Source organism: Gossypium hirsutum, chromosome D05, assembly GCF_007990345.1.
Source record: "Gossypium hirsutum isolate 1008001.06 chromosome D05, Gossypium_hirsutum_v2.1, whole genome shotgun sequence".
Lineage (NCBI taxonomy): Eukaryota > Viridiplantae > Streptophyta > Magnoliopsida > Malvales > Malvaceae > Gossypium > Gossypium hirsutum.
Window position 1 is genome coordinate 10891528 of NC_053441.1, and position 20828 is coordinate 10912355.

At 32.4% G+C, this 20828-nt stretch overlaps 4 protein-coding genes, 1 non-coding gene and 1 pseudogene across 7 annotated transcripts; 5 read left to right on the forward strand and 1 right to left on the reverse strand.

The window, feature by feature from the left end:
- Positions 1 to 951: 951 nt before the first annotated feature.
- LOC107906489 (uncharacterized) lies at positions 952 to 4884 on the forward strand. 2 transcript variants are annotated; one of them, XM_016833490.2, is made up of 6 exons: positions 952 to 1245; positions 1379 to 1445; positions 3244 to 3500; positions 3694 to 3784; positions 4396 to 4462; positions 4541 to 4884. In XM_016833490.2, the coding sequence occupies exons 2-6, from the start codon at positions 1441 to 1443 to the stop codon at positions 4592 to 4594; spliced, it is 474 nt and encodes a 157-aa protein (XP_016688979.1). In that variant the 5' UTR covers positions 952 to 1245; positions 1379 to 1440; the 3' UTR covers positions 4595 to 4884. The 2 variants fall into 2 exon arrangements, with proteins under 2 accessions (XP_016688979.1, XP_016688982.1); XM_016833493.2 differs by lacking the exon at positions 952 to 1245 and having other exon boundaries at positions 3239 to 3500.
- Positions 4885 to 5071: 187 nt separating this feature from the next.
- LOC107906488 (26.5 kDa heat shock protein, mitochondrial) lies at positions 5072 to 6817 on the forward strand. Of its 2 annotated transcripts, none has more exons than XM_016833488.2 (2): positions 5072 to 6168; positions 6272 to 6817. In XM_016833488.2, exons 1-2 carry the CDS (start codon positions 5868 to 5870, stop codon positions 6682 to 6684), a joined length of 714 nt encoding a protein of 237 aa, XP_016688977.1. In that variant the 5' UTR covers positions 5072 to 5867; the 3' UTR covers positions 6685 to 6817. The 2 variants fall into 2 exon arrangements, with proteins under 2 accessions (XP_016688977.1, XP_016688978.1); XM_016833489.2 differs by having other exon boundaries at positions 5072 to 6165.
- A 1038-nt stretch (positions 6818 to 7855) lies between these two features.
- Positions 7856 to 9309, forward strand: LOC107906492 (uncharacterized). Its single transcript, XM_016833495.2, has 2 exons — positions 7856 to 8200; positions 8999 to 9309. Exons 1-2 carry the CDS (start codon positions 7963 to 7965, stop codon positions 9142 to 9144), a joined length of 384 nt encoding a protein of 127 aa, XP_016688984.1. The 5' UTR covers positions 7856 to 7962; the 3' UTR covers positions 9145 to 9309.
- Positions 9310 to 9580: 271 nt separating this feature from the next.
- LOC107906491 (uncharacterized) lies at positions 9581 to 13166 on the forward strand. Its single transcript, XM_016833494.2, has 3 exons — positions 9581 to 12223; positions 12345 to 12517; positions 12734 to 13166. The coding sequence occupies exons 1-3, from the start codon at positions 11702 to 11704 to the stop codon at positions 12828 to 12830; spliced, it is 792 nt and encodes a 263-aa protein (XP_016688983.1). The 5' UTR covers positions 9581 to 11701; the 3' UTR covers positions 12831 to 13166.
- Positions 13167 to 15642: 2476 nt separating this feature from the next.
- On the reverse strand, positions 15643 to 17787 carry LOC107906493 (protein ROH1-like; annotated as a pseudogene).
- Positions 17788 to 18976: 1189 nt separating this feature from the next.
- Positions 18977 to 19048, forward strand: TRNAD-GUC (transfer RNA aspartic acid (anticodon GUC)). The gene has a single exon. It is a non-coding gene; the product is annotated as a tRNA-Asp (tRNA).
- The last annotated feature ends 1780 nt before the right edge of the window (positions 19049 to 20828 follow it).

A 20828-nucleotide genomic window follows, 5' to 3' on the forward strand; every position in this document is an offset into this window, starting at 1 on the left:
AATTTTCGAGTTCTAAGGGTTTGAGTAGTAAAATTTGAAACATTGATGTAGTAACTAGTAACTAAATTATATGATTATGAAATATGAAAAATTGGGAAGTTGAGCATAAAATAGTAAAGTTTGAAACTACAAGGGTTAAATAGTAAAGACTTCAAAACTTGAGTTTTAGGACTAATTTACATTATTTGAGAATTTACAATTTTGAAAAATAGAATATGAAAGTTTAACTGTTCAAAAATCAAATACTAATTTTTGGAAATTTTGACAATTTTTGCTGTAAGGATTAAATTATAAAATCTGGAAATTTTAGAAAAGGGACTTTTACAAAATTGTACAAAACGAAGTTTAGGACTGAACTATAGAATAAGAAAATCTGATTTTGAGGAATTAAGTTGTAAACTAGTAAAAATTTAGATTTTAAGGACTAAATAATAAAAAATAAAAAATTAGAATATAAGGGACTGTTTTACTTCGACAGTGAATAGAGCTTCCTTTTTGTTGCTTTGAGCTTTCCCTTTTTGTTTCTTCGACAGTGAAGATAGTGAATAAAGCCTTATCAATTTAAAAAAATGTCTTACGGAAAAAAAATTGATAAGACATTTTCCTTAAAAAAAACTTTGATTTTACTTTTTGAAAAATGATTTGCTTTGGTATTTAATTTTCACCAAACAAATCCAGTAAAATAATGAAAATATTTTATATGCAAACAAATACCCTAATGTTAAAAAAGAACTTCTAAAAATTATGATAATTTCATTCTCATTTTTTTTATTTCATAAATTCCCAAATTTGTTAATTACTTATTATTTTATCAAATTTAATTTCTTACATGAAGATTCAATTTTAAGAAAAGATAATTTTTTAAGATAAAATTTAAATAATAGCATAGAAATAACAATAAGTTTTTAAGGGTTTTTTTTAAATATTTAAAAAAGGTCCACCAAAAACAAAATATGGAACTTTGTATTTTGTTGACTTATTACCAAAAAAAAAAAAAAAAGGGTTAAAAGGAACACTTCAGCATAAGGAAAGCTTAAACAGAACTCTTTGGTCTATGTAAGCTCTGCTTTTTTTATTTTTTCTTTTAATCCTTCAAATTGCCCAAGTTGCTGGAAAAGAAAGACTGAGAAGAAGAACAATAATAAAAGAGGAAAAATAAGACTCAAAAAGGCATCATCAGGGAAGGGCAATTTTTCGAGCAACTAGAGACGCTGAATAAAACATAGAAAACCCAAATTGACACAGGTAAATTTGTTTTCTTTCCCAAGAAGAATCAATCAAATATGTATATATATATTGTTATGCCTACTGGGTTTTTGTTCCATTTCCATAAATTTGATTAACTTTTGTTTCCTCAATGTTTGGTCTTTCATTTCAGGAAATCAGATTCCATTAAGTTGCAGATCTCTTTTAGCTTTTGCTAGTTCTTGTTTTGTATATATGGGGTAAGTTTTCTGTTTTTTTCCCCCTCATACGATTTTGTTGTTTTATGCCGTTTTTATTGATTCTTTCCCCAGTTGCTTAGGGAAATTTTATTCCTCACATTTTTTTTTGTTTTGAATTTACCATTTACTTGTAAACATTTTGATGGGAAGTACTGAAACCCATTCAATTCGGACATAAGCTTCATCCTGACCCCTTTTTACTTAAGGAATTGCATGCTCATTTGGTTCTTTAATTATGATCATAAATTTTTGTTGTAGCACTTGGTTCTGCAAACCACTATGGTTTTGTTTGAAACTAAATACGAAAGTCCATTTAGTTTTTGATGGATATGGCCATAAAGTGTATGCGCTTCTTTATTAGCATTGATAATTTGTGAAAATTTGCAATGTTGTCTAGGGGTTTTATTTTAGTGGATAACTTTTCTTTTATTGAGTGAACATGAATGATTTTTTATTGAGGTTGATAAGATACGGCAACATAAGGACTTCAGAATGCCCTACCACTTTTCCCAGTTTCAAATGTGTTAGAAGTGTTGAGTCCATTATCAAGGGATGTTTATCTTGGTAACCCCGCTGCAATGCTGGGCATCAATTTTCAAGGTCAATGAATGGTTCCAGTCATAGTTTTGATTGGTTTAGTTTTCCGATAAACTGCCAGCACTTACTTCTTTAGGGAGCATTTATTGTAGGTTTATACCTACTTAGCTTTGTTCCAAGAAGTTGAAGTTTTGATGTAATAATGCGACCAATACCTCTGCTTAGTAATAGATTTGTACCGTGGATCACCTTTGAATATTTTTGGTCAAGGGCTAACATGGACTTGAGTTCTGTAAGGAAACATTAGAATGGAATGTTTTTGGTCAAGTTGGTCTGAGATAGAGTACATGGATTGTGAGTTCACAAAGGAAAGAATGTTAATGGAGCAACTATAAAACATGGAGAGCAAAACCTATTGCAAATTGAACAGATACTTTGACCCAATCATGTCAAATGATGATGGCATCACTCTAGAAGTCAACCAAAGGAGCCACAAGTACAATTGCTAAAATGAAGAAGTGCTTTAGACGTTACATATGCAACATACTTCTTAAGATCAAGTGAAACTTCTACAAGGCATCTTAAAGATCAACATTGTTTTGTGATAGCTACTGTTGGGTTTTCAATTATTGATATGTACGAAAAAAGGTTATTGTGGCTGATATGAGGATTCTTTGGTCGGCATTTGGATATGCAAAAACGTTGGAACTAGAAAATGGACACAGTCAGAACAGATTTGGATGGTACCAATATGGGTTAACATGAGAGGCATGTTTAAATTAGTTTGAACATTTGAGATAAAATGCTTATCAATGCTTTTTGTTAGGTTATGTGATTTAATGGAGAGTACTCATTAAGAAAAAGGTAGATTGAGATCAACTAGTACATTTGTGGAAACCATTGAAAAGGACTTTGCTATTATTTTACCTGGGATGTTAGTCCTAAACAGAACAAAATGGTGAAATTTTACTCTACACCATGGGAGAAGGCTTTATTGTTGTTATTGTACTATGTACTTTTTGGCTATTTAAGGTGGTGCTCTAATACCTATGACCTCTTAGCAAGTTTTGTCATTTTGAAAGAGATGTCTTGCCAAGATGTTTATTGTACTTGGCATAAGTTCAATGTGTCCCTCTGAATTTATGTGAATATGATCTTGTGTCTTACTAATGAACTTTCTATCATGATATTTGGCACAACTTCGGAGTTTTTGGTCTGGTACTAATCATTTATTTGATTATCCGTGATTGTAACAGAGCAGTGGTTGTCTAGGATGCTGTACGAGGCCCATTTTCAATCCCTTGGTGAATGAGTCATCAAAAGGATTAAAATTTCAAGGACAGAAAGTGAGTAAACCCAGTATATCAGAAGGTTTCTGGACCACTAGCACTTGTGATATGGATAACAGTGCTGTGCAGTCACAGGGAAGCATCTCCTCAATCAGCACAAGCCACCAGACACTTGATCCAAATGGCAATGCTGCAAGTGCTAATGGCCCCTCCGAATTTGTAAATCATGGCAAGTTCTCTGTTCTTAAGTTACTTTGGTTGGTAGTGAGAAAACAAAGGGTTACCTTGGTTGGTGTTGGACTAATATATCTGACATCTGGATACCGCCTATCTGGAATCTGGATAGTCCGGTTCAGACCACTTTTGGCACTAAACAAGATAATGCTGCGTTTTCTCCAACTTACTGCTGCTCTTGGATGCAGGCCTTATTCTCTGGAACCAGACTAGGCAGCTGTGGGTAGGAAACAAGAAGTCTGAAAATCAGCCTCAGCAGGCCCGAGAACCGAAACTAAAGTGAGTTGTTATCAGAATGTATTAAATTAGTGTTAATTAGTGTTTTTTTAAATTCCCATTGTTTTAAGATCTTCAAGTTCTATTCTTCCTATGAATTCTCTTCCATTTGCTACCAAACCTTTCCTATGTGGGGCTGGCTGTGTGAATCATATTTTGTCACTATGCTTTATTTGCGACCATAAAATTGAGGTCCCTTTTTATATTTACTGTCTATGACATCTTTGTCTTTCTGTTCACTAATTGACATTGGATTTCTCCATTAGTTCACTTTGTTTTCCACGTATGTTAATATTTATTTGCCTAGTATTCATTTCCATAGCTCATAAGATTTGAAGATTAAAGAGAAGGAAAACAAAGAAGGTTAATGCGTGTATGTCAATAATTCATAATGCTTGCATTATTTTTTGGTTTCTTAAGACTTGTGTCTAGCATCCTGGTTTTAGCAAAAATCCAGATGCTTGCCATTGTAGAACCTGTATCTTAGGTTATTATAGTTGAAACAGAATTTTGTGTACGGTGAGGGAAAATCACTTTTGGGATATAACCCCTAATCATTTAGGAACTTCCCTTTCTAATTGGCTCTGCATGGTTAAATGATTCTGGCTTTGCAGTTGGAATGCAACTTATGAAAGTTTACTTGGAAGCAACAAGCTGTTCCCTCAGCCTATTCCTCTTTCTGTAAGTCCCATCTCCACCGAACTCATATAATCATAAAGTGCTTGCTTACCTGATTTGCATTCTCCTGAAATTTGACAGGAAATGATAGATTTTCTTGTGGATGTCTGGGAGCAGGAAGGATTGTATGACTGAGCAACAGAATAAAAACTGCATTTGGAAGATGGTTAGATATTAATATCAATCTTACTTGCTGTAACATTTTTATTGGTCCCATAGGGAAAACGCACTAGAGCTTAGCCTCGCTTGTATGTCTATTGTAGCAATTGCAGGGTCTTGCTTACCTGCGGTTTCCCATGTTCTGTTTTTTTTCCCACCAACTGAATGGACCTTTTTGAACGTGGCATTGTATTGCATTGGAACTAACCCAAAAAATTGCTGGCTGCCTCAGGTGTTTGAGACAGCAATTTGTTTTTTTCGCAAAATTTCTTCCACAGGTTAGTGATAAGTTGTGACCATATGTCCCATCAGAAAGTATTACGCTTTCATTAGTTTCAAAAGTCCAAGATATATAGCTAGTCCCTCAGGATCTTCGTGTTGGTTAGATTGGAATCTGAAGGACGAGAGACAAATCCAAAATTTATGTGATGTTTGGGGCGGGGTCAACTATTTATTCCAGGTAGTTTTTGAGTTGTTAATTCAATAACTATGATCTTCCCTTTCACTGGCTAAGGATAAAACTTTACAGATTCATTTAGTCCAGGCAATGCCTCACCTTTCAGACCTTTCTCGCCTTTCAGAGACTGTTTCTTATTTTGTGAAAATTATGTTAGTTGTCAAGGACCGATGACTCAGTTTCTATTAGTTGTGTGTGTGATTAGGATGAAATAATGAGGGCTTAAGCCCTATTTTACCTTTACTTAAATCGGAGCTATTGACTTACATCTGGCCTGGATTACATACAAGCATTAGAAGCTATTTGCTAGAAATGAGACTCTCTAGGCAAGGCATTGATACTTTCATTAATTACCCAAGGGTATCACAGGGAGAGATTGTGGAAATAATTAAATACTGTTATCTAAATTTATCATTTTTCCAAAGGAAAAAAAACGATAAAAAAATATCTTACAAAGTGAGAAACTAGAAAGCATCTGATTTCTTTTCCTCTGGAACACTCCACAAGAGTAACAGTTATAAAATGTTTGAGAAGGTCCAGGAAAAATCCTCTCAACTGTCTATCAATCAGTTGATAGGATTGTCTCCACCACCTCCTAGAACCTCGCAGAACACTCCTCCAAACTCCAATCGTCCAACACACGTATAAGATTTGCCTTAAATTTCCTCCCTCAACATCAAACACTTGGACACCAACAACAAAAGATAAAACAGGAAACAAACAAAAGTACAACTATTCTAAGTTTGCCCGCGTAGCAGCTTGTAAACTCACCATCTATCTCTGCACCCAACAATGGCACTGGCTCGTTTGGTTTTGAGAAATTTGCACCCAAGGCTGTCATCTTCTTCATCATCTCTTTTGGGTCATAATGTTGGAGAGAGGAGCGTTGGTGGGGTGCAAAGGCAGAGGTGGAATGGTGAGATGCTGAAGAGGTTTATGGCAACAGCTACTGATAAGGACTCTGATGACAAAAAACAAGTATCCGTGTCAGATGGTGAAAAGAAATTCAGGCTTTTCCCTAGGAGGAAAAACAGGAGTCGTCTTTGGAATTGGAGGAATAAACAACATGATTATGCTCCTCCCCTTTATGGTGGTAAATCTCATGGATTTCAAATTCCTGGTTTAATTCTTCATTTTTTTCTTATCTTGTTCTCAGCTGACTCTTTTTTGTTTTTTCCTTTTTTGGTTCTTAAAAGAGTTATTCCCATCAGGCCTTGGGAATGCACTGTTGCAAGCGAGTGAGAACATAAACAGGCTATTCGACAGCCTCAATATGACACCATCCCAGTTGATTGGGCGCGTAAAAGAGCAAGATGACTGCTACAAACTGCATTACGACATGCCGGGGTTAACCAAAGAGGATGTAAAGATCACAATTGATGATGGGGTTCTAAACATAAAAGGGCAGCATAAGGAAGAAGAAGAAGAAGGTTCCGGCGATGAGCATTGGTCTGCCAGGAGCTATGGCTACTATAATACAAGCCTTGTGTTGCCTGATGATGCCAAAGTCGATGATATTAAGGCTGAGTTGAAGGATGGTGTGCTTTCTATCATCGTCCCTAGAACTGAACAACCCAAAAAGGATGTGAAGCAAGTTCCAATCAATTGATACCTTCATGTATGAACTTGCTTGCTTAGTACCTCTGTTTGCCATGCTGGGTGTTTCCGTATGAAACTGAAATGGGAAAATAAACAGTTTGAAAATATGTTGCTAATAAAAAATTAACTAGTATTTTGTCTGATTTAAATTTTTATATTTAATGTACTTAATCAAATGTGATAATTGTTAAAAAATAAAATGATATTATTATTAGTTTTTTTTTCAAAAAAATACATTCATGTATTGATTGAATAAACAAAGCACTACATTATCAGCAACAAAGAAAAAACACCAATGAATCAATAGAGGAAAATAAGTGCCTAACAAAATTAAAAGAGTAGACATAAAATCAACTCTACCAATGTTAGGCCGAATCCGAAATTAGATAACAAGCGGAGCTGGCAAGTCATCATTGTTCAAGATAAATACCAAAGAAAATAGTGGGTGATGAATTCAATCCTCCAAACACATCCCCACTTTAGCATGCTTAGCTACTCAGTTCGTAGCTTTGTTAGCATCTCTTATGATCTTTTAGATTAAAAAGTTATTCACTTGATTTTTCGAAATATTAAACCTCTTCAAAATTGGTTTCAGCTTCCACCTTTTCTCATAATCCTTTTTTTTAGTTTCTGATAAGACAATAAGAAAATCAATTTCTAAAATCACATTCTCCCATCTATTTTTAGTAGCAAGTTTGACTACATGAAGGATAAGACGTTCGATGTTAAATATGGTGACTGACATATATTATGGAGTATTAGATTTTATTCTACAAATGACCCCATTAATATCTACATAATTACTACCAAGAATGACCTCAAGCTTCATTTTCCAAATAAACCAGCAAATAAAATCCATCTAGTGATAAGACCAAAATGATTTTATTTTATTCACTAAAAATCAATACATCAAACATAAATTTCAATTTCCTTTCCCCCAAGGGAAAAAACTTATGGATTAATGTTGTACATGTTACCCGAAAAAGAAAAGAGTATATGCTTGAAGTAGTGAAATTTAAATGTAATTTAAGAATAAAGAAATACTTTCAAGAGAATAATAAGAAATAAAAGGATGATATAAGATTTTAAAATTAAAAATTTAACTAAAATTATATAAAACTGTTTTTTTTAATAAAAAAAAATTAAGATAAGAGGTAGGCTCAAATTGAAAGAGAAGATGAATAAAAATAATGAGTCCCGAAGCAGAAATTGAGCCACGCAGTTCAAGCCCATTACTGTATACTGATGGTTTTCTCAATTTCAGACATTTGGCGTCGATACCTTAGAAATGGTAATGACCACCACTTTGTGTGCTTCGTCTCCTTGGCGCCATCACTATTGTTTCACTTATTCCAATTCCAAAAGCTTCCATTCGGATTCGCTTCAACAGTTGATCTTTCCCCGGAAGTTTGATCCCCATCGTCCCTCATTCCTTGTCCGCCTCCGGTCCAATTCCAAGACGCGCTCGCCACGTTGTCTTTCGGCTGGCCCCGGACCACCTGACGCCGACCCGCCTCCTCCCCCAGGTTTCCTCTGCCTTCTGAATCCGCTTTCTTATTTTTGGTAATTTTATTCATGCGTTTGAACTCAGATTAATTTGTTTTTATAAATAATTCTTCAAAATTTAGGCTTTGTCGACTAAAACAAAAACTATTCCTCTAATATGAGTACGGGATATGATCCTTCAAGCTTTTCAAATATGCACACATATCCATATTCAATACTCACAACCGAAATTGAGTGGACATACTATGCTGAAGACTCTTTTTGAGCAAGAGGAGGCCAAGGGCATGGGGAAATCGGAGTGTTAGGTTAAGCCTAGGTTTCTTATGTTGAGGTTCTGTCCTTCTAGTTTTAATTGCTTAGTTTTTCTTTCTGTTTTTTTTTTCTTTCAATTGCAGATATATCAATGTAAATTCAAGCTTAGCGTAGACAAAGAGAGTGAAAGTTTGTATAGGAAAAACATTGGCAAGGTTACTCTTTTTTATTGTTAAAAGAAAAAAATAAATAAAGAGAGAGAATCATAGTTTATCAATTGTATTTCAAGTTCCTCCGGAATGTAGTAATATTATTAAACAAAATAATATAATTGTTGAAACAAATAAGCATTAGTGCTTAATTTTGGACATCATCCATAAATGCAGAGACTAAAAGTGACTGATGAGAAATTTTTGTTTTGACGATGGTAATGGAAAAGATTTGAATTAGAAGTACCCATATTTTTCCTTTGCATGTAATTGGCTGGATTTGACTCTTTCTTCCTTGCTTATTGCATTTTAAATTGCTTAGAAGGTGGCGTCTTATGATCTTTTTTCATGGAACAGAGTTTGCAGGAAAGTTATCAAAATTTCAAGATCAAGTGCGGATCTTCTTTGCTGTCCTTTTCTGGGTGTCTCTGTTCTTCTGGTCCTCTGCATGGGATGGGGGGAATTCTGGTAGACCAGATAAAGGGTCTCGATTTAGAAGATAAGCTAGTAAGATTTTGATTCTATATACATGCAAATATATACAAGAAATACATCACGAATATAGACAATGGATATGTAATTGTTTTCTTCCATTTCCAATTGGTTTTGTTATGTTAAGGAAACATTTTCCTGTAACATCTTAGTGAATCAATTCCATATTTCTTTCACTTTCTAAGATCAAATGTAGCTTGCTGCTGTTTGTAGTTTCCATTGTTGTTGTAGATTAACAGATTCATTGACTGCTTTTTATGTACCATTATTTGTCACCATGAGTAGAAAAAATTCACTTGTTGACGTGAGTGTTATTCTGCATTATTGGTACTCTTTATTTTCCCTTAAGAATCCTATCTGACTTCTGTTCCTTTACAACATATTCAGATACACTGGCACGGCTCCTAAAAATATATGAAAGAACTTAGAAAAAATTGAGCATACCTATGTCGGTTACGTATTGATATCCAATACTCGATCTTGAATCCAGGTAACGTAGATGTTTCTATGTTGCTTACAAAATCAATCCCAATAATAGTTACTCTTATGCCTAATTAGACATCATAAGAGTGAGTAGCTACATGGGTAATCAGATGGCATTAATATGAAAATCTATTAGTCGTTTCTTGCTGCCGTTTATTGAATTTATAAATTTTATGTATATCAGGCCTATTGTTCCTTGAGTACATGGTGGAGATGCTAACCAATTAGATTATGATTGAGATTTTGCACAAAAGCTGTTATTAGTTATTGCAATAATATCAAGATCAACAATACTTTTTCAAGAAGCTGTATTTCAACATTACTCCCTTTTAATGCAACTGTAGTCAGGTCAAATAGCTACGTACTTGACTGATATTATTTGGACCAGAGGTGAGTGTCTGATATGGATGGGCTTTTGACATGTTTATGCTCAATTTCCTTAAAGATGTTCTAATATTCGGAGAATCATATCTATATATATTAGACATGCGTGTCTAGCAATAGTTATTTTAGAAATAAAAAAGGTGTAGATAACATAGCTTTGTTATGTATGCAGCTTTTTTTGTACGTAGGACGAGGTATTCATATGATTAATTAGACTCGGAGAATTGATGTTTTGTTTCATGTTCAATTACAGCATTGCTAGGGGAGGAAGGGGAAGGGTTTAGTTGATTGTATTCTTGGGAGGTGGTCTAGGACTAGGAGTAATGGAAAATTCGGTGGTTCAAGTAGGTAGTAAGACTGCTTGAATTGGTCTCGTATTTTAGGGTTTATTAGAGAAGATTTGACAAAAGACCATTGTTTGTCTAACGTTGATGCATACGAGGTAAGGGTAGACAAAAGTAGATTTGATATAAATCTATAAGAAATACCATTGACGGCAATACTCTACAGCTTGGGCTCAAATTTGACCCTCGTTTTACTGTTTTGTTATTAGTAAAAAAAAATATATATATATATATTTAAATGAAATTCAGATAGGATTAAATTGATCGGGTAAGAAAAAAAAATCTTTGCCCAAATCTGACTCGTTTTTCGGATGGGGTGGTGTGGATTTCCCTGGAAACAAGTTAAAGATAGCGATCTGTTCGTGTGTGTTATCTGTGAAAAGCAAAGGGCACGTGTCGACCTAGTTTTGGGCAAGCTAAGATGTCAAATGATGGTGATGGTGATGGTAATGGTGATGGTGATTGGTAATGCGCCGCCCACAGTGTGGCTTGCGCACTCCAGGTGTTCCTGTAAGTCGGAAATCGATTTGCTATACCTATATCCATATTGCATCTAATATATTAGATGTCTGAATAAATTTGAGTGGATTAATGCTTCGTCTGTTATATAAATTTCATACGGCATACTATGATATTATTTTTTCTTGTTTTAAATTAATGGATTTAGTGGGAAGTATTAATTGTATGCTTAAGCAGGGAGCTTGAGATCAAGCACCTTGAATCAAGTTTTACTTTTAAAACCTTTCGAGAGAAAAATGAAGTATTTAAGGTACACGATTAAGTTTATTTAACTAATAAAAATAAGTTGAATTTTTGTATTTTATTTTAAATTTAATTATTTGTATTTGAATTGGATCTCAAACTTGGGTTTGTATTATATAAATAACAAACGAAAAGTTGACTAAATTCATGAATTAATTAAATGGTTTTGGACGTGTAGCTCGTGACAAGGGTGAGATTAGATAATACTATTATTATCATCATCATCATCAAAGCATGAAGTATCAAGACATGGAAAAGTAAGTAGGGTTGTTGGGATATTTGTCGTTTTTTGATGGATTGAGCTGATGCTTATCCGGTGGATCTGATCAAATAATACGCAGTTTCTTTATTCTTCTTCTTTAAATCCCAGTTAGCTATTTGCTGTTGTAAGCAGAGAAGTCTCTGACAAACCCAAACCCTGTCGAGTCTTCTTCTCACTTTGAAACAGATACTTGCATAAATCCTTACAAGAATCATATATATAGAATCTCTCACTTTATACTTTGTTACTTATTGCAAGAAAATATCAAATTTGGTTCGCTTGTAGAAATTTCCATATGGTTAGTTGGGTTTGTGATTCAAAAGAAAGAAAGAAATGCTGCTCATGAGAAGCTTATCGACACCAATCTTAAACTCATGGTTATGTCACTCCAAAGACTGTTGTTCATCACCAGACCCCGACTTCCCCATTCTCCAAAGATCCGGATCAGTCTCTTTGTACACCCCAGCTTCCATTGATGACCATAAGCATAAACAACTCAATATCCCAAAACCAAGAAAAGAAGAGGGCAAACCCATGATACCAACACCGCAGTCTCTCGACCTCCACAAACAAGCAGAGCAGGAAAGTGATGACCAAGAACAAGAGTCAGAACCCAAGTCTTGTTCCATCCAAACACTATTTTCAATTTCTGAGTTGGGAGAAAGAGTAGTGGATGATGATGAAGTTAGTAATGCGACGGATGGTGGCAGTATCTGCGGCCCTGGAGATGATTGTGGTGGCGGCGGCTCAGGGTTATTTGAGACTGACAGCACTAATGTTTACTACCAGAAAATGATTGAAGCAAATCCTGGTAATCCGCTTTTTCTTGGGAATTATGCCAAGTTTTTGAAAGAGGTAAGGCATAAATTCTTAGGACAGAATACTCTTGTTGGGTTCTTGATCTGATAAACAACTTCATCTGTCTGAATTTACATCTTGGTTTCGTTACATTGATTCACGTGTTGTTTGATTGCAGATTAGAGGGGATTTTGGCAGAGCTGAGGAGTACTGCGAGCGAGCAATTTTGGCAAATACTAATGATGGAAATGTTTTGTCACTCTATGCTCATCTAATTTGGGAAAACCAAAAGGATGCTCATAGAGCCCAAACTTACTTTGATCAAGCTGTTCAGGCTTCCCCACATGACTGGTAAAATACCCCCCCCCAAAGCACCAATTTGTCAAAAGAATTACTTTATTTTATATGTTCTTGGCATCTAAATACTATAAGATCCAAATAGACCAACTATTTGCCTGAAGCTTTTGCAAGTTTCAAAGCTCTTGATGGATTCTTTGAATTCAATCTATTTCAACGCTCTACTTCCATTGTTGGAACTCCTGAAACTTAATGTGTGATCTTCTGCAGTTTTCTCCTGGCTTCATACGCAAAATTTCTTTGGGATGCAGAAGAAGAAGATGAAGTAGAAGAAGAAGAAGAGCATAGCGGGCATGGTGACTGGTGAGAGTGGACAAGAAACTGATAACCATATACATCGTCCAGATTTCTGTCTTCGGCTTCCTCAACATCCATCCATAACCGCACCTTCTTAACTTATAAGTATCAATGTATGTTCAAAAACTGACTTGGTGGGAAATCCTATCCTACTCTCAAATTGTGGGTTGTGAGTGTGGGATGCAGTATATATTCAATTCGGGTGTACAGGAGGTCTTTCTACACAATTCGGGTGTATAGAACACAGTAGATGACAATCTCTTGTGTTGATTTTCCTCATTCACTGCATCTCGTAACAATAATTTTGCCTACATATATATAATAAGAAGTCATTTGTAAATATCAACACCTGGATTTAATCATCTGGCTTGCTCTTAAAGCTTTGATTACTCACTCAATCTTCATTTCCTGGACACTGTATGCTGTATCTTTCCTGCTTTCAACACAGAATATTGGGACTAAAACACGATAGATGACATCATAAATTGATGATTTAATATCTTCTGCTACGCCTTAGTTGATTACATTTTTGGAAGATGAAATATATTTATATATTTTGATTTTATTTTATTCGTCTTCACAACGTGGGACCAAATCCAAATGTACAACACTTTGGTAATTGCAGAGGACGCATGTCGTTGATATCTTATAGTGGTTGTTGCAATGCTTGTAATCATCTAAATTTTCCACTTCTCACTACCTTTGTTCTGTTGTACGCAATTGGCTTTTTTCCATCTAATAACGTTTATTTATTAATCACACTGATAATCATGTCTTTATTCTTGTCACCAGAAATTAAATTTTGGTTTGTTTTTGGGTAAGTATCATTAATGTTCGTTTTTTTTTCTCAATATATCCATCAGAGCGAGTCCAATGATTAATTGTTCGTGTTTTGTAAGTTCATTAAAAAAGTATATACTAACCACGAGTTTTAAAACTATTTTGTATCTAATGCGAGGATCAAACTACTAGTATTATAATTCTGGTTAACAACTCAGTTATATCAGATTAAAAATTAGGAGAATAATTGTTTAACCAAAAACAAATAAATGTTAGTGAAATTTATTTTATGCTATTTGAATTTGAATAAAGAAGAGTGCCAAATATAAATATATGTTTTAGGAGGGAATATTTTTCATTTTGTATGTTCTGTAATAGATCGAATTCTGCTATTATACTTTATACTTTGAGTAAGTTGTGGATTTAATACATATATATATATATATTAATTTGGTCATTTTCAAATTTTTGTATTTTTTAGAATTTTAAACTCCTAACTAAATGATAATTATTAAATTTATTAATTTAAGTTTTGTTATTTTTAAAATTTGATGTGCAATGCTATGTTTGTTTTGTTATTTTTACATATTACTTGCAAAAAATCAGTTAATGGATTTAACAAATGTCATTTGTATTAAGATTGAAATTTTGAAATTCAAAATTCAAAAAATATAGTCATGAAGAATGATCCAATTGATGAGCATGGACTAAAATTATAACTTCACGTATAATACGAGACTAATGACATAATTTAACCAAACAAATTTAATTGCCACCATCATATTAGGAGTAAAATTTAAAAATTTAAAAAATATATGAACTAAAATTGATCAAATTAAAATATAGGTATTAAATCCACAATTTATACCAAATATAAAGTTTAATAGCAAAATTTGAACTTTGTAATTTGTTTAGACCAAAATGAAAAAAAAAATCTATTGCTCTGAAAAAACCTAAAATCAATCTGAATCGGATTATTTAGATTACTTATGACATGTCAATTAAAAAGTTATCATTACTCAAAATTCAACTGAATTTTATTTATTTATTTTATAATTAATTTTAACTTTTTATAAAATAAAAATAAATATTTTATATTTGAAATGGTGAAAATAATTTAAAATTTGTATATAAAAAATATTTTAAAAAAATCATATTAAAATTATTGAATTTTTTTGTATTTACTTAAAAAATATTGTTTTAAATAATATTATCGAAAAATATTTCAAGATTTGGGTAAACTACATCTAAGGTGACTATACTATTGATAAATTTACATTTTGTCACTCAACTTCAAAAAATTATAAAATAGTCATTGAATTATTAAAAAAATTTCATTTAAGTCACTAGACTATTAAAATAGTTGTTGTATGACTTTTTCTGTATGCAATGCCAGCAAACAAAAGCTTTTATTTCACTTCTCTTCTAATTTTTATATAAAATAGTAAAAATAACTTAAAAGTTCTATATAAAAAAAATATTTTATATTTAACAGTGTGGAAATAACTTAAAGTCTTATATAACAAATATTTTTTTAAATATCATATAAAAGTTATGGTTATTTTTTTTACTTAAAAAATTAAATTTACGAAAAATCAAATGATATTCAAAACAGTTATTTTGTTAAAACAGTAAAAAGAAAATCAAATCTCAAAAATTAAATTAAAAAAGAAAGCAAAAATCCAAAAGAATTCCAGCCAACCAAACAGATGTTATCCGAGGTTGACAGCTCCAAGATTTATCCCAATATTGTTTGAGTCAATTTTTTGGCTACATTTGCAGCAAAAGCCTTTGTGTAAATCGAAATCATCCAGTGGAGTGGATATGACAGTATTAGCCATCCATGAAATATCCCACCAAAACATTAAAAAAGAAAATCAATTAAATTAAATTAAATGCATAAATTGATTTTTTTCATGCGATCTCTTAAAATCATTGCGAAAACTATCTATAGATTTTGTGAATTAATTTAAAACTTACGCCATAATTTAAAAAAAGAAAAGAAAAGTGTAAATGAAAATGTGAATCCAAAGGCCTCCTAATTCAAGATATTACGGCAGTAGTTTTGAATATTTACATTTACCTGAGAAGCAAAGAATCAAATAACAGTCAACATATTAACCAAAGGCCAAAGCTTAAAAAATAAATAAAATAACGACATATTCATTTTGTGTCCATCTTCAAATCATAGGCAAAGGAAAGATCAAAATCTTATCTCGTAAATATTGTATCCTTCAAGTCAACAGCCCCCCATGGCCATCGAGAGTTATACGACAGGTGCAGAACCCTTCTCCAACACATCAAGGAACTCAGTTCTGCTTCTTACAATCCTATGAAACACTTCCCTAATATGCATCTGTAAAGGGGTCAATCCTTGATCCATCCTCCCAAAAATCTCCTTTAATTCCGAAACATTTGCAGCTGCTTCCTTCACTTTCTCAGCGTCTCCAGGGAAGTGGAAAGAATCCGTAAAGTCAATCAAACTCTGAGCCAGTTTCTCCATTTTCTGCAGCTCATCCAACAATCCAGACATCCCTTTCTTCTCCTTCTTCTTCCACTCATCAGCGATTTTCTCTTGTAATCCAATCAAGCTATGGGCCCAATTCAGTTGCTTGGGAACCGGGAAATGAGTGGGCAACCCGTTCCTCTCTTGACAAGGTATTGCAGCTACCAATGCCCACATCACAAATATCATGATCACGTTCATGGTATAAATTGGAGAGGGCAAACCCGAAGCCTCTGCTCCACGTGGTGCAACCAGGTTGTAAATCATGGATTGAATCTGTTTTGCGGATGACCAATTCTTAGCCACCTGCCAAGAAAGTGACCTGAAATGTCCGGCGATCTGCTCCTTATTAACACCTCGGCGACCAAAGGACCAGCTCCTTTCCGTGGCTTTAACATGGGTACCTTCTTTATCGTCCAGATTCATTGCGGAGAGGAGCATAAGTAAGGCCTTTTTAGCTCGCTTGGCATGGCCGTCCCCAAGAGGGTTTTGGTCCAAAGCCGAAATAACAATCTCAGACAGTTTTTGGCAATGCCTAACGGAGTCAACCCCGTTGGCAACGGCATTACAAATGTCCAAAGCCTTGACGGCGCGTTCAATGAATTCAGGGATCAACCGATCAAAAGGAGGCTTGGAGAGCTGGGAAGGGTCACGATCCATAATGAGAATAGCCTCGAATTCGGCTTCGCAGCAAAGGAAAACATCGAGGAGTCTGTGTAGCCAGGAAACTGAGAGGAGGGCATCGTCCTCGGGTGGTGATGAGAGTTCGGTGAAGCGATCAGAAACATGCTTTTGGAAAAGCTCAATGTCTTCAAGCTCTTGCTCTTGAGTATCCATGATCACCTCCTGATACTGATTCTCCCCAAGAAAGACGCTTGGTTTTCGTTTGAATGCGTTGCATTTCTGTTGCAATTGGTTTTTACAATGAAAGAGGGTCGTGTTTGAGGATAAAATTGCTTGGGAAGAATTCAATGGTGAGGGGCCCAGACTGGTTCTTAGCACGCTGACTCGGGACTCCTTTCCTTTTTTTTTTTTTTTTGTCTGGCCCCCAAAACCCGCCTTTCTGTTTAAAAAAAAAAAACAGATAGTCCCTCCCTTTGACCAGGTCATTTCAATGATGGCCCCGCCCGGCCCCCCTCTCTTTTCTTTTTCCTCTCGGTTAAATTCTGCTATTGAGTACCTGTACTTTTTTTTTTTTGCCAAATTAAGTTTTTACATTTTAATTTTATCAATTTTAGTCATAATTCAAATAGTAGCAAATAAATTTATTTGGTGAAATTTGATTATTAGTATTGTACTATAGGAACAATAGTAAATTTAGCCCGTATTCTCTAGCTAGATCATTCTAAATCTCTATAATTTTCAAATTTTAAAATGTTAATCTTGAAACAAATAACCGTTGTTAATCCATAAGCTAAATTCTTAGTGAATAATATAATAAATAACTAGCTGACACGGCATTACACATTTGATCATATATTTTTCATATTAAAATTTGAAAATAGCATAACTTAATTTAATAAATTTAATAATTATTATTTAATAAAGACAAACAATTTAAACTTTTAATTTATAAAAAATTAAAATAATTAAATTAAATATAAAAATTAAATCCACAATTTTTATAAAAGATAAACACTATCTGCACGATCGCATCCTCTTTGAAGATCAACTCTACCATAGCGATAGCACCTTTGATTGTAAACTAAAACCTCATCAACAATGATGAATGCACAAGATTTAAAACAGTGATCCAAATCTTTCAAATCTTGTCAGAGTTTGAAGTCGGATTAAAAATAAAAAATAAAACTAAGTTTTTTCTAATATTTTAAAACTTATAAAACAACAAATTTAACCTTCGTATTATATCATTTAATTTTGTTTTTTTAAAATTAATTTTTCATATTTGCAAATTTTGATACTGTTTATAAAAATTTCAAAAATTATAAAAAAATTATTTAATTGATAGTCCTTGTACTTCTAAAAAAATTCAAAAATTAATTATATATTTTAAAAGTCTTCCTCTACTTTTTCTATTTAAAGATCATAGTGTAATCATTATTATTGTTGTTGTTTTTTATCAGATGAAAATCCATTCATTAAAAAACAGTTACAAAGGATGGGTTAAAGCCCAAGGCTTGATCCACACACAGCCACCTAGAGCCTTAGTGACCTAAACAACATCGCCACAGAGGAGGGGAGAGAGGACCTAGGTCCGGCAAAGCGGCATGGTGATGTGAGCGGTGTTGGCCCGGAGGCTCAAACCAAAGGAGGAAAAGAGAGGAAAATATTTGAGTGTGTTGTGTATTGTCTTTGGTAATGGTTGTCTAACTATTATTATTGGTGATAGTCTTCATCAAAATTTGTTAAATTAAAATGTTGTTAAAATTTATAATTTTTATGGTATTAGATGATACATCATTTGCCAAATAATAAAAAAATAATAGCCATGTGTTTCACTCTGAATTTAATAAATTTTATTTTAGCATGATATATATGTAATATATGAAATATTAAATTCATATTATCGATAAATTTTTATATAGCTAGATTCATATCTAAAATATTATATATATATTTTATGTACTTGAAGGAAGGACACAGACATAAACGTAATAAATTAGAATACGAGCAACACAATTGGTTAATGAATACGTATAACAAAAATAAATAAAAGCAAGCGAATCATACAAAGTATGAGTCTCTTCGATGACTCAACCATAAATAGACACTCATTTTGGTATAAAACAATCCACCTTAAATCCTAGTAGATATATTCAAGCCTCCACTTTCAATGTGTTTCGGATAAAAAATGAGACATGTTATCGAAAAAAGATAATATAATTAGCTTGCCCAATTCTTTCAACAAAGTCGTTGTAGTATAGTGGTGAGTATTCCCGCCTGTCACGCGGGTGACCCGGGTTCGATCCCCGGCAACGGCGATTTTTTCAATGATATATTTCTTTTCTTTAACTTTTCAATAGTTAGTGAAATAAATTTATCTAAATAAATATATTCATATAAAAGTATGAGAGAGGTTATTCTCGTTCTCATTTTTATTTATTAAACATGTTTGAAAATAGAAATAAAATATGAAAACTCCCTAAAAATGAAAACAAAAATTATTTTAGAATTGAAAGATGGCTTTATTAACAAAAAAATACCATTTATTGTTTGACATTAAAAATAATTTATTATATTACTTATCATTATGTGATAATAATAAAAAGGTAATATTAATTAAATAATAACTAATGTGATATATGGTATGTAATGTTAAATTAAAAAAATAAGAGTTTGATTTTATTTTAGATTCATTTATTAAAAAAATAAATAAATTAGTTTTTATATGGTAGATTAAAAAGTAAATTGGTTAATTCTGATAAAATTTTCATCATTTTCTACTATTAAAAATGTGCATGGTTGACAGAATAACTAGACAGTTATACGTGTGTGCCATGTGTACCTCGTGCTAATGTACATGGACTTGTTAATAAGTAGAAATTGATGAAATTTTTAATAAAAAATATCAATTTTCTGTTTGATTTAATGTACATGGATTAATTTGCCAATTTTTTAAAGTAGATGGGATAAAATGTAATCTAACTCTTAATATTACCTCACAGATATTATATATGATTTATTATTATTATTTGATATTTAATAATACTTACCATAGTTATTTAAAGAAGAAATATCAAATCACAATTGCACTTGGAAGATGGAAGATCAATGGTGAGATAATGATAGTTTTTAATTATTTTGTTTTATATGTTTAGAGTTTTGAATTTTAATTTGTAGAATTTATTTATTTATTTTGTTGTAATTATTCACAATAATACATTGATTTATATGTTGTTTATTTGATCTAATTATTTACTTATATATTTTCGCTATTTTCTTAGTATACTCAATTAATTTTCAAAATTAATAAACTTTTCCCAAAAAAAATATATTTTTTTATGAGCTGGAAATTTTATTACAAATCAGAAGTGTTCGATAAAAATAAACATGTTTGGATTGGTTAAAGAGTGAAGAAAATGGGATTCCTTTCGGATTAGGGATTTTTATAAAGAAAAGAGAAGGGAACCATATCTTAATACCCCAATGAGAGGAAAATACCAATTTTTCTTTTTCGTATTTTGCAATTAACTGTTTTTTAAAAATTTATTTTCAGCAAAAAAATATTAACTATTTATTGCTTTAAGTTGTTAAGAATTTAAACCTTGAAGTTAAAAAGTTATCAATCTTTAGTTTTTACCGTATCATTATATTCTATATTTTAGGTTATTCTCTTTTTATTTGTAACAATCTTATTTTTATTTTCTATTTTTAGACTACTAAGAGTACTTAATTTTGAATTATTAGATATCAATATTTTTACTGTATCATTAGATTATCTCTTTATTTTTTTAAAATAATTTTAACAACTTCATTTAATTTTTTATTTTGTTAGATTACTAAGGTCCTTTTTTTTTGCAATTTGATCAAATAAGCTTCTTTTAAACCAGGGTATGTCTATATGTTATTGATTAAAACTTTAATTATGATTTTATGCAGATATTTTTAATTTAGTTTTTATTATATATTATTTATGTAAAGGTCAAAATTGGAAAATACATGTAAAATAATCCATTTTCTTTATGATAATTCTCATATTTAGAGCTGTTTCAGTATAGTTTTTAGTGCATTTTATACACTATTGGATAAGAGTCACATGGT

Bases quoted from the DNA above. Each gene is read 5' to 3' on its own strand.
- LOC107906489 (XM_016833490.2), top strand. The intron at 3,501-3,693 runs GCAAGTTCTCTG...TCTTGGATGCAG, and splicing joins CTCCGAATTTGTAAATCATG to GCCTTATTCTCTGGAACCAG. The intron at 3,785-4,395 runs GTGAGTTGTTAT...CTGGCTTTGCAG, and splicing joins GCCCGAGAACCGAAACTAAA to TTGGAATGCAACTTATGAAA.
- LOC107906488 (XM_016833488.2), top strand. From the start codon at position 5,868: ATGGCACTGGCTCGTTTGGTTTTGAGAAATTTGCACCCAAGGCTGTCA. The intron at 6,169-6,271 runs GTAAATCTCATG...GGTTCTTAAAAG, and splicing joins TGCTCCTCCCCTTTATGGTG to AGTTATTCCCATCAGGCCTT.
- LOC107906492 (XM_016833495.2), top strand. From the start codon at position 7,963: ATGGTAATGACCACCACTTTGTGTGCTTCGTCTCCTTGGCGCCATCAC. The intron at 8,201-8,998 runs GTTTCCTCTGCC...TTCATGGAACAG, and splicing joins CGACCCGCCTCCTCCCCCAG to AGTTTGCAGGAAAGTTATCA.
- LOC107906491 (XM_016833494.2), top strand. From the start codon at position 11,702: ATGCTGCTCATGAGAAGCTTATCGACACCAATCTTAAACTCATGGTTA. The intron at 12,224-12,344 runs GTAAGGCATAAA...GTTTGATTGCAG, and splicing joins ATGCCAAGTTTTTGAAAGAG to ATTAGAGGGGATTTTGGCAG. The intron at 12,518-12,733 runs GTAAAATACCCC...GATCTTCTGCAG, and splicing joins CAGGCTTCCCCACATGACTG to TTTTCTCCTGGCTTCATACG.